The 13495-nt window shown below is 23.0% G+C and overlaps 2 protein-coding genes across 2 annotated transcripts; both read left to right on the top strand.

Annotated features, from left to right (window-relative positions):
• The first annotated feature begins 1123 nt into the window (after positions 1-1123).
• Positions 1124-2013, top strand: LOC110656554 (uncharacterized). The gene has a single exon (XM_021813389.2). The coding sequence runs from the start codon at positions 1177-1179 to the stop codon at positions 1861-1863; it is 687 nt and encodes a 228-aa protein (XP_021669081.1). The 5' UTR covers positions 1124-1176; the 3' UTR covers positions 1864-2013.
• A 4254-nt stretch (positions 2014-6267) lies between these two features.
• LOC110656555 (uncharacterized) lies at positions 6268-7191 on the top strand. Its single transcript, XM_021813390.2, has one exon. It carries the CDS (start codon positions 6393-6395, stop codon positions 7071-7073), a length of 681 nt encoding a protein of 226 aa, XP_021669082.2. The 5' UTR covers positions 6268-6392; the 3' UTR covers positions 7074-7191.
• Positions 7192-13495: the final 6304 nt, after the last annotated feature.

Genomic DNA, 13495 nt, shown 5'->3' on the forward strand with positions numbered 1-13495 from the left:
TCTAAAGAAGGGCCTCTACTCTCATTGATTTTTCCCGACAAAGGCCAATTAAACTGCTTGTACGAGTCAAACACTTCATTTTGGAAATTTCCTAATAGTTTTAATCAACTCGTGAGTCGTCACAGAAATTTAAAAAATTTTCTACTTAATATTAAATTGATATTGCAATTCATTTTAAATTCAAACAATTCATATTGAAATTAAAAATTAGAAAAAAAAATTGATAAATTTACCTTAAAATACTTTAATCTCTATTATTTTAAACTTAGAAATTTCTAATCATTGTATGATATTTATCAAAAAGCAAAACAGTTTACAAATTAAAATATTTTATAATAATATGGTAATTAAATGAATATAGTGCAGCTAAATTTTAAATTTTATAAAATTAAAAAGAATTAAAACTGTAATCAAATTTAAATTGTTGGGATAAAAGCTAATTAATAGCAACTGAAGAGTTATTACTAAAATATTATTAGAAATTACTAATTTAAAATAAGTGAAAGTAAAAAAAAAAAGATATTTCAAAAATAATCTTGATAATTTTTTTAATATATTTTTTAATATTTAAAGATTATTTAATATGAATTTTAAATAAAATAATTTATTTATTATTATTAATATAATTAATTTTGACTAAAATTCAAATTGGAGATTGTATAGAAATGAAATTTCATACACTAAATTTAGTATATTTATAAATTTTTAAAAATTTAAGAATAAAACATAAAGAATATTTTATATTTTATAAAAATATAATATTAATATATGAGATTGCAGTACAAAATAAATTAAAAATTATTATATAATATTACAAAACAATTTTCAGTAATATATGTCTAATTTTTCGTTAATTAATCCTTAATTAATATCTAATATGTCTTAATGATTACAATAATAATAAATGAAAATATTTTATGTAATATATTTTAAATGCGTATAAATATAAAATATTTTTTTAATTATAATGAATATAAATAATAAATAAATTATTTTATAATTATATTTGTCAAACTTTCCCACTGAATTTGGCCCTGAATGGGACAAATATCAGTGTTCAAAATAAAATCCTAAAAGTCAACAAGTCAAGGCTTTGACAAAGAGCTTTATATAGGGGACAGAGCACATAAGAACAGAACTCACACAACCCAGAACGAAGAAGCAATTGAAAACACCATGGCTTACCAATCCATCTTCCTCTGTTTTGCTCTGATCCTAACAACCCTCCACAGCCTCCAAGCAGTAGACTACACAGTCACGAACAGGGCCGAAACAACCCCAGGAGGGATCCGTTTCAACAACGAGCTTGGAGCGGAATACACTAAACAAACAATGGCATCAGCAAGCGACTTCATCTGGAGGCTCTTCCAGCAAGCCACCGAAGCAGACAAGAAGCAAGTGTCCCAAGTGTCTCTGTTTGTGGACGACATGGATGGGATAGCCTATGCAAGCAACAACGAGATCCATGTAGGAGACAATTACATCGAAGGAATTAAAGCTGATATAAAGTGGGATTTCAATGGAGTCCTTTACCATGAGATGACACACATTTGGCAGTGGGATGGATCTGCAGGAACCAAAGCTCCTGGTGGGTTGATCGAAGGGATTGCTGATTTTGTGAGACTCAAGGCTAATTATGCTCCACCTAACTGGGTGAAACCAGGCGATGGGAGCAAGTGGGATGAGGGTTATAGTGTTACAGCTTGGTTTTTGGATTACTGTAATGATCTTAGAAATGGGTTTGTTGCAGAACTCAACAAGAAGATGAGAGATACCTACAGTGATAGTTTCTTTGTTGAGTTGCTTGGGAAGAGCGTCGATCAGTTGTGGAGTGACTACAAGGCCAAGTACGGGAAGAACTAACTAGCTAGCTATGTTATTTATGTGTTAATCAAGGATTATTGATAGACATACGAATAAAAGTAATTAAAAGCTAAATTCGGAATAAAATGATAGGAATAAAAGAAGTTTGTATTCTCAATCATGCAAATAAAAAAATAAATTAACCAACAAGTGTTTAGTATGGATAGTTTAATATTTTTATTATCTAAGTGGGATCAAATTAGCTACCATTCAAATTAACAAGCATCGAGGATTTTTTTTTTTTTTGAAGAATCTTGGATTTTTTTGGGTAAATGAGTTATGAATTTGGATCATGGATATTGGATCCGCTTTATGATTTGGATCATGGACAGGGAAGCCAGGAATTTAAGTTTGTGGGGTCAAAAAATTAATATTTATAATTACAATCATAAATATATTAAAATTTTATTATATGCATGTAATTATCAAAGCAATAAGCACAATAACTTTTAATCTATTAAATATATAATAAAATATTAAAGTAATAAAATATTAGATGAAATTGTTTTATTTACTTTATTAGTGAATTTTTAATTTTTTTTGTAAAAAAGAAATAAACACCAATTTATCAATTGACTTTAAATTAAATAAATAAAATTTACTTATAATTAAAATGCGCATAAACAATTAGGAAAAATTAATTCTTGATTATTAATAGAATAATATAATTTGAATTATTAAATAAAAAATAAAATTTAACTTATAAAATTGAATTTACACATTAGTTTTATTGATATAAAAATAAAACAAAGTTAATTAGTGGAAAATTAAAAAAAAAATAATGAAAAGAGCGATATGAGAGAGAGAAATTGTAATTATGAAAATATGAAAAAAAAATTTAAGAAAAATCAAAGAGGAAATAAAAGAGGTAGCTATGTCTTTTAGATTTTTAGTAAATAAGTTTCAACTTTTTAGGTTTATTATTTATTTTAAAAAATTAAAATAATAGGTATTTAGAGTGAAGTATTTAATAGGTCTTAATTTATAAAATATAATAGTATATTAAGAAATAAAAAAATTATTTTAATGAATCATATATATAATTCAATATAAAGTATGTATTTTTTTTTTTTTTAAATTGAGTGGGTCAGACCAATTCAAATACACTTGGATTCACCCTTATCATATCTGCAGGCTGCACATAGACTTTTAATGAATTTTAATTAATTTTAAATTTTGGACTCAATTAATTAATTAAGTCCAAATCTTAAAATTGATTAAGGCACAAACAAAATAATTTTTTTTTCTCTCGAATTATTTGAGTCTTCTTTTACGAAAATATTATATATTCTTAAACGTTTTAGACCTCCAAATTTAAAATTTTAACTATTATGTTGACAAAGTTTATTGTTGATATTAGCCAATCGGATTCATCTAAAAGATATATAATAAAAATAAACAGATGCCAATCTAATAAGAGTGTTTATGATGAAGTCCCAAACTTTATTGTTCATGAGAATATTAAAAAAAAATGTAATTATTGTTCAAATGAATTATATATTGGCCACTTTGAATATTGCAGTGTGTGGAGCCGATTTCTTAGACCCTTTTTAATGCGTATAAATTAAGCAATTGAAGTCAACCAAGTTTGGCATATTTAATGGTCAATCATGAATTTATAGGTAAGGTGAGTTTGCTAATTTCATCTGTCTTATTTATTTTATTTTTTACTTTGATTTCGACTTCTAACGGTAACATACTATATCGAGTTAAATCAATATATTCTATAAAAAAAATTTTGAATATTAATCTCATTGTTCACGTAAGTATTATCATACTAAATTTCATCAATCAAATCACTTTTTTGAGAAATATGGAACATTTAAGTCATACAAATAAAAAGATTTATTCATTGATAATAAAAAAAAAGTGAACGGTGATCAGATTAATAATAAAATTGAATTCTTGATCACAAACAGCGATTCGATTGATAACAAAAAAAGAGAATTCTTAATTCAGTTCTCCATAAGTGTAGTGAAATAGTCTTAAATATAATTGTGGATATGAAATGAGCAATGTTTTCTATTGAACATTTAATCAATTTATCTATACACTATTTTTTTTAAATCATAATTAATAATTAAAAATCTCAATCGTAGCTATATTTATATAATTTATAAGCCATTAAAAATTTTTGTTGAGGTGCATTTGCAAATTTAACCAAGTAATAATTGTACCTCCCAATTTTGAATAAATTTTAAATTTTAAATCACTCTTTTCTATTCTCTTATATTAGCTTGTTTACGTTAAAATTATTATTGAAAAAATTATTTTTTTAAATATATTAATTATATAATATTAAAAATAATTTAAAATTAAATTTAATAAATTTTAATTATAAAAATATTAAAATAAAAAAATAAAATTTATTAAATTATTTTTTTCAATAACATTTAAAATGAAATTTCTATTAAAAAATAACTTTAGCCTTTTAACTTCAATGTCTAAAAGGTAATATATAAACTAGAAAAGAAAAACCATTTGGATTCAATTTATTTTTGTTCTTATATTAATTTTTTAGCATAAAACTATAAATAAATCTCTTTGAGATTAATGTTTATTAAATTAAAGTTTTTTAAAGTAAAAATGTTCATATTTTTAGATTTTATAATTTTGTATCATTTAAAAGAAATTAACAATTTTAAAGATACTTAAAAATTTCGAAAAAAAAATCAATATGTAAAAAAAATAAAGATTTTTTAAGATTTCAAAAAATCTTACTTTAAAATTACGATTTTTTTAAATATTAATTTATAAATTTTTAAACTTAAAAAATTTTCAAATAAAGAAAAAATGTATTTGAGTTTGAAAGGTAATAAATTAGAACCGTCATGACAAATGTCGGCAATAGATACGTGGCCTTGGTCAAAGTCAATGAGGGAGTCATCGCTTGCTAATTCTTCTAGTAACATTGAAAATTATAAAATGTCTCAGGTTTATAAAAAAATTAATATACTTCCTAATTACAAAATTATTTTTTCCTATATATATAAGAGATAATATATATTTTAATTGTATCAAATAAATTAATTTAAAATTTTCTAAATTATTGACTAATTTAGTTTAATTAAATTTATTTTTGCATGAGAATGAACGTATATTAAATACAACCAAAATAAACAGAGAGAGATAGAAAGATTAAAGTTAACTTTCAAAAATATTGTTATTAAATGAGTCAATTATGAATTGATTAATAGACCGATTATTTAATAATCCGGCTGGTTAGATTTTAAAATGTTTGTATTTGTTAATAAAGGACCTGCTACGATTTCTTAGAAAAAAAAAAGAAAAAACCTCCTACGATTAAAATAAAATGCAATTAATGTGTATTTATTTCATGAAAAATATTATTTATGACATATTTATTATTTTTTGAGTTTGAAATCTTGCTAATGATAAATATTGTTTAATTAAAATGATTTCATCTTCATTTTAACAGAAATCTACGTAAGTATGTAAAAATAACTAAATTAAATTTTAATTTGTAACACAAAGTTATTAACATTTAATTTAGTAATATAAATTTTTTTTTACTTCAGTTATTAATTAATTTTTAAATTATTTATACTAACATAGCATTTATTAAATTAAAAATTTATATTTTTATGAATCAATAGTTTTAGGTAAACAAGTTATGAATTACTAAATTATTAATTTGTGTAATTTGAATCATTAAAACTGTTGGTTGATAGAAAATATAATTATTTTTTTTTAAGTGTCAAAAAATATAATTTTTAATTTAAGTAGCAAAAATAATCTAAAATTTGCTACTAAATATCACAAGAGTTTATGTTACTAAAATAAAAAATTAGATAGTTTCATGCCAAAAATTGAAATTTAAATATCTTACTGTCTACTTAATTTATCCAAAATGTCATTTTTTTTAATTTTCTTAAATTTATTGAAGATATATAAAATATTGTAAATACATAATATAAAACATTTTATATTAACAATTAGATTTTAACTTACTTTGTATTTTGCCTATTTTACTATTATATTAGATTTTAACAATTTAATAATTAGTTATCGACAAAGTAAGATTCACTTTGTAAAAGAAAAATAAAGTTATTATAAAAACTCTTAATATAAATTGAGTTATAATTAATTTCATTGGTATAAATTAACAAAATCGATCTTCTCATAGTTTTGTTCATTGAATATTTTAAAAATTTTATTAATTTTATTTAGCGTTTAAACTCATAATTTAAAAAGACAATTTTAATATTATTTTTTGGGAAGACAATTCTAATATTATTAAAAAATCTTTAACATGTGTGTTACAATTTTGTATACATGTAATGTAAAATCAAAAAATTATTGGATATTCTAAAATGTGATTATAAATTATAGGACTTAGTCATCCACCATTTTTCTCAAAACATAGTGAGTTCAGGACGATGACCTTCCCGGAAGTTTGATATATCCATCCACATGTATGATATACCTATCCACCCTATATAAACCACAGAGTAACAACAGATTTCTCAGGAAAAATCCTCAAGCCAGAAAAAAAAAATCTCTAGACCATGTTTCGCCAAGCTGTCATCTTGTCTTTGCTAGTAATTCTAGCAAACATTCAAGGCAACCAAGCTGTAGACTACACCGTCACCAATACCGCCGGTTCGACAGCCGGTGGGGCACGCTTTGCTGCAGAAATTGGGGAAGATTACAGCAAGCAAATGTCATCAGCAGCTACAGATTTCATATGGAGGGTGCTCCAACAACCCAATGCAGAAGACAGAAAAGCTGTGGACAAGGTCAGCTTGTTCATCGATGACATAGATGGTGTTGCTGCTTATGCTTCCAACAATGAAATCCATTTCAGCGCAAATTATATAGGAAATTACTCTGGTGATCTGAAAAGGGAATATACTGGTGTTCTTTACCATGAAATGGCCCACATCTGGCAATGGAATGGTAATAGGCAAGCTCCAGGAGGGTTAACTGAAGGAGTTGCTGATTTTGTGAGGTTGAAGGCTAACTATGCTCCCAGCCACTGGGTGCAGCCAGGACAGGGTGATAGGTGGGATCAAGGGTATGATGTTACAGCTAGGTTTTTGGACTATTGTAATGATCTGAGAAATGGGTTTGTGGCTGAACTTAACAAGAAGATGAGAGATGGTTATAGTGATCAGTACTTCGTCGATCTCCTAGGGAAGACTGTTGATCAGCTCTGGAGCGATTACAAGGCCAAGTATGCACAATAGGGCTGTTTGAATTTTGTAGAAAATAAAACTTTCTATTTCCATTACATTGAATCCATGTATTATTTACTAAATAATGTATCCATAATTTTAATTTAATAGTATTTGAGACATTTTTATATCTATAAAGTTTTAAATTCAAGTCTTTGTCAGAGTCAATTATATAAAAAAAAATTACTAAATAATGTTGAGATAAGACTATTGCTTTGTACATTTTTTTTATTAAAATATATTTAATTTACTTGTCAGATTAATAGTTAAACATAATTATAAAATAAAACATTAGATAAGATTTGACGTCAGATTTGTGTTCATCACTTAACAAATATGAAAAATCATTTTTTATAGTGGGCCGTACACACAGCTAGCATAGACAAAAAATTTCCATCGTATATACTGTGTTCAAACAATAGCAAGGCTTAGAGGGAAGGGATGTCCTTTTACACTTATCGTGTTCATAATATTCTCCCTTTCAATTACAATTTCTAAATTTATATTTTACGATTTTTTTTTTATATTTGGGTTTAAATTATTTAATATTGAGAGTCATTTTCAATTTTTTTTTTTTTTTTAATGCGAGTTCGAATTAATTCATTTTAGGTTAAGAGTTGTTTAAGTTGTTCATCTAATTATCACTAAATTTGAATCAATTTGAATTAGTCGATGCATGCTGAGTGGCTTTCAAGTTAAATTTGAATCGATTCGCACATGATAGATTGTTTTTCAATTCAAATATTAATTCCTTTTGTAAAATTAATTTTTATTAATTTAATTTCTAGATTAAAATTCAGATTGATTATGTTAATTCAAACAGATTAAACTTAGGTCGAGTTATTCAAATTGTCAAATTTACCTTAATTTTATTTAAATCACTCAAATTAATATGGTAAATAAAATACACCATAAAATACAATATTTTTATGGTTTCCTTATGGAGTTGGATTTCACTTCGTGCATCTATTTCAATCCATCATCTTAAGTGGAGACATTTTGGTTGTTTATTGCTCATTTTCAGTCTATTTAGGCATAGCTGGCTCTTGAGATTTATTAATGGTTGTATATTTGGGTTGATTGGTTAAATTTTAGCTGAGTGGTGAATTTTATAATAACAACTTAATTTCTTGCGCATTGAATTTTAGCTGAGATTTATATTCTTTTAATAGTATTTTAGCTTAGTTTACTTCTCTTTTATTTTATAATCAATTTTTTTTTCGTCTTTTAGGTGAAATTCAAGTGTAAAAATGCTGAGAGTAGTAAAAGAAGAGTTTAAGTAGATCTGGAAGTCTAAGAAGTCTTAAAGCAATGGAAATTTTCAACTTTTACATAAGCAAAAAAATATCAATATGGTCATGTTTCTGGTTGTGTAAATTCAAAAGTTGTCATAACACGAATAATGTTTCTAGTCACACAAGCAGTGTAATCTCCACTTAGCTAGAGCAGAAGGAGCCATGCATAAGCATAAAAGATAGCACAAGTGGTGTTTTTGCTAAGTAAAGGCATTTCATGAAGTCACGCCAGCCTTGTGTAAAATTTAAACGACTTGTGTTTCGCCAAACTTGAAGATTGTTGTGTCATTTATTTACATTAGGTCATGTAATGCTAGCATTGAGTTTACATGGGTCTTGTAAATTAATCTTGAATGCTGACATGGACTACATGAATTCTGCTTCTCTAAATTTTTCTTGTGCTTTTTTTTTTTTTTGAACTAATAATGCTGAAGTATGGCAGTATATAAGCATCATTTTCTTAGTTTTTGCTAAGTTTAGAAAAAGGGAGAAGCAAGTAGAAAAAGTAGGAAAATAACTTATATTTAGACTTAGGTTTTTAAGGGAGAATAAGGATGGCAGCTGATTCCTTACTACACCAAGGGAATTCTTACGACTTCATCATCAAAGCTGAATATCAACTTGGCTTCTTCTATTCCTTAATTTTTTTTTTATATTTATTTCATTTTATTTCATAGTTTCTTTTGTAAACATAAATATTAGTGAGTAGTTTTGTTAGATTTCAAAGTTGAGTAGTGTAATAATCTGATTTAATCAATGCATTTCGTCAGATTTTTATTCAATTATATGGGTTTTGTACTTTGATTCATTTTCTTGTGAATTAATGCTTGTTTGGTGTTAATACCCACCAATGTATTGATTTAAATTGTTGATTGATGAATTACAAAGTGAAGATTAACGATAGAAAACAAAGGATTTTAATTTATAACTTTAGATCTATATATATACTAGGGTTATGAGAGGATACATTTTTATAGATTAATTAAAGATTTTAATGGGTTTTAATTAAATCAAGAGACATGAAAATAGCAATTAGCTTGATTAAAGCGCACTTTTAATGTCTTGAAAGAGAATCTAAGAGAGTTTAGAATTAATCTCCTTCAAAATCATAAATACCTAATTGTTTGATAGATTGGATTAAAATCCGATTAATAGGAGTGTGAAAACCCTAACTCTCAATCATCTTTTAATTAATTAGATTTTGTTTAGATTAAATTAGCTGTAATTAATACCTTTTGCAACCATTTTACTTTTAATTAGGGAATTAATCATACCAAATAATTTTAATTTATATATTTTCTTTTAATTTTAATATATAAAAATAATAATGTTTTAAATTTTTTATTAATTATTTCAAATTTTATTTTTATTACTTTTATCTCTCAAATTTTTTAATAAAAATTTTATAATAGAAATAATTAAAATCTTTTTATATATAATATAGATATATATAAATATATGTAATTAATGTATGTTAATATATTATAAATTACCTTATAATAATGACTACTTATTATAGCATTAATAAGATAACTATTAAATAATTTATAACATAATATAATAGAAAATATTATGCGGCAATATCATGGAAGAGGATGCCATGTATTAGCTATGTAGCAATACTATAAAAAAAAACGTCATATATCAGACTCTTGAAAATACCTTCTTACTTTATATATATATATATATATATATATATATATATATATAAATTAATTGCTCTTTTAATTTTCAATAATCTATATAATTGAATTAATTATAGTTTGGTAATCAATACGATTCTCTTAAAAATAATATTATACTCATCACTCTATTACTTGATACGATCTATAAACTTGTGGATTTAAAAATAACATTTGATAAGGAATGCTGCCGCAATTTATTTTCGAAAAAAAATAATTTTCTTTCTCGGAAAATAAAACTGCGTAATAATATATTCACTATTCAAATTTTTTTTAGCAAGAATAAATATTTTCTTTATTATTCACAATCCTTGAGTTGAAATTTTTATGAAAATTTAAAATATGATTTCTCAATTTATTTACAATTAACAGCAAATCTTGGTCACTCTGGGTACGCAAATAGAGTTTTCGCATTTAAAAAAAAAAAAAATTTACATCAAAAGCTCGCAATCAGGTGTATATATATATATATATATATATATATATATATATTGCTATAATAAATTTTAAATATAAATTATTTTTCTCAAAATTATTTTAGGTACTTTTTAGTATAAATGAACTTTATAAAATTTTATAGAATTCATTTATAAATATAAAATTTTACTGCTTGATTTAAATGAAAAATCATTTGGGATTCTTAATAATAAATTCTATGAGATTTATTATAATTAAACTAATTCTATCAAAATTGATAAAATTTACAAATGAATTCCAAACTTAAAATCACATATATTTCAAATAACAAAACTATTCTCTTATTATATTTTATTTATTTATTTCAAATATAAAATTTATTTCATTTAAAATTAATTCCATATTTAATATAAAATATACTAAATAAAAAATTATTATAAATAGATTTTATCATAAAATTTATATACAAATAAAATAAATTTTATCATAAAATTAAACTAAATAGGGCCCTATAATTGTTTTGATCACTTAAATAAAAGATTCACAATCAAGTAAGAAAAATAATTTCATACAATTTTCTATAAAAAAAAAACTCTTTAAAAATAATTATGAATTTAAAATTATAGTAAAAATTTATTATTTTATAAATTTATTTTTTTAAAATTAATTATTGTTATGTATTAAAATTTTGTATATTATTATTATTATTATTATTATTATTATTATTGTCTCAATAAAAAATTGAGAGGCTCCCAATTCCAACGATTAACTTCTTTGATAATTTATTATTATATATAATTTTTTTAATTGAATGAAATAAAAATTCTTCATCAATCGTGATGAGAGAATATATATATAAAAAAAAGTAATCATTATTCAAATAAATTATATATTAAGAATAAAAAAATATGCTTTTAAAAGAAAACAAAAATCTGAATTAGTGGAGCCGTTGAAAAGGTCTTTTTCCCCTTGGATTTATTTCTCCTTTTAATTTTTTTTTCAATTATTTCCCTAAAATCTCTCATCCATTCGTATAATGTTAGCCACTTTGAATATTGTAGTGTGTGGAGCCGATTTTTTAGACCATACTTTTTCATCTCTTCAAAGCAATTGAAGTCAACCAAGTTGGGCATATTTAATGGCCAATAGATGAATTCATCTGTCTTATGCTTTTGGTGTTATTGGTTTGTTTTATTTTCTTTCTTTCTTGCATTTGTCTGTGCTATATGCTAATATGACTATTTAATTATTGACTTGATCAATTATTAGTCGTTGGTAATTAATTAATAAATAATAATAATAATAATAATTAAATAATAAAAAAATAATTTAAAATCTCAGGTTTTTGCTTATAAGGTGTACTTTCAAACTTAACCTATTAATAATTTTGCCATTAATAAACGTTTGCAAAATAAAATTTTAATTAAATTCTTACATAATTATGTTTATTTTTTAAAATAATTTTTTATTTATAAAAATTAAAAATTTTTTATTTTAAACAATAAATTAATAAAAAAAATTAATTAAATTAAATTCTTGTAAAATTTTAGTTTTCAAAAAGGGAGAACAAGTTTTAAAGTTCGAAATAATCCTTTTCCATCTTATATAAATCAAGAAAGAAAAACATTTTCCATTCATTTTATTTTTATATTAATGTTTTTAGTATAAATAATATATCTCTAAGAGATTAAGATTTACTAAAGTAAAATTTTTTAAAGTAAATTTTTGTTATATATTTCAAATTTATCATTTTTATTATTTAAAAGAAAATAAAAATTTTAAAGATATTTATAAGTTTTCAAAATACTATTTAAAATTTTTTTAATTATCTTATAAAATCTCCTATTGAGCAGAATGAAAATTTAATAATATAGTAATTTTTATAACTAAAAATGTAATTCTATATTTTAAAATTTGAAGAAGACCAATATATATATATATATATATATATATATATATATATATATATATAACCAATTTGGAGGTTTCAGTAATTTATAATATTTTTCAAATGAAGAAAAAAAGTATTTGAGTTTGAGACGTAATAAATTAGTACACTTATGACAAATTTATGATTTATAGACTTTCTGGAAAAAGAAAAGAAAAAAACAATGTCGGCAATAGAGACGTAGTCTTAGTCAAAGTCAACTGGGGAGTTATCCCCGGTTCATCCATCCAGTAAAATATTGAAAATTTTAAAGGGTGGATATAATATAAACTGATTTCATTTAAGAATGAAATTTATACCAGTTAGATTTAATATTTATATTTAAATTTATATAAAATTAATTAAAATATATATATTAAATAATAAATTTAGATATAAATATTTAATATAATAATTGTTATTCTTATATGAGGTTGAAGTGTAATAGCTGCAATTAATTTTAAAATATATCGATTTATGAAAAATTAATATACCTCATAATCATTTTTTAAAATATAAATGTTAAGAGAGAATATATATTTTAATCGTTTTAAAAAATTAAAATTACAAAATTAATTAATAATTTCATTTAATTAATTTTTGAATATATATATATATATATTAAAAAGATTTAATCCACCATCTCTTAATTAAAAAAAATTCAAAATCATTGTCTCTTAATTTATGTTAATTAAGAATCAATTAAAAATTAAAAAATTTAGATTATGAAATCACAAACACATATTTTTTTTAATTGAATTAATGCTTTTCAATTGAATGAATGAATAAAAGGTCCATAAAAAACAATAAAATTTTTTGTATTAAATATTCTTTTAGAGTGAAATACAAAACAAAGTAATGAAAAAAATTATTAAAATTTTATTTATTTAGAGGGATTATTTATAAAACTCCTTATTTTTTAAATTCATTAAGATAGAAAAAATGACAGCTAACTTTTAAAAATATTATTATTAAATGAGTCAATTATGAATTGATTAATAATCCGGCCGGTTAGGTTTTAAAAATGTCTGTATTTGTTAATAAGTTAGAACCTCCTATGATATATTGATTTTTCATTACTTTTTCTGTTTTTCAAAAATAAAAATTTTAATT

Source organism: Hevea brasiliensis, chromosome 8, assembly GCF_030052815.1.
Source record: "Hevea brasiliensis isolate MT/VB/25A 57/8 chromosome 8, ASM3005281v1, whole genome shotgun sequence".
Classification (NCBI taxonomy): Eukaryota; Viridiplantae; Streptophyta; class Magnoliopsida; order Malpighiales; family Euphorbiaceae; genus Hevea; species Hevea brasiliensis.

Bases quoted from the DNA above. Each gene is read 5' to 3' on its own strand.
- LOC110656554 (XM_021813389.2), top strand. From the start codon at position 1,177: ATGGCTTACCAATCCATCTTCCTCTGTTTTGCTCTGATCCTAACAACC.
- LOC110656555 (XM_021813390.2), top strand. From the start codon at position 6,393: ATGTTTCGCCAAGCTGTCATCTTGTCTTTGCTAGTAATTCTAGCAAAC.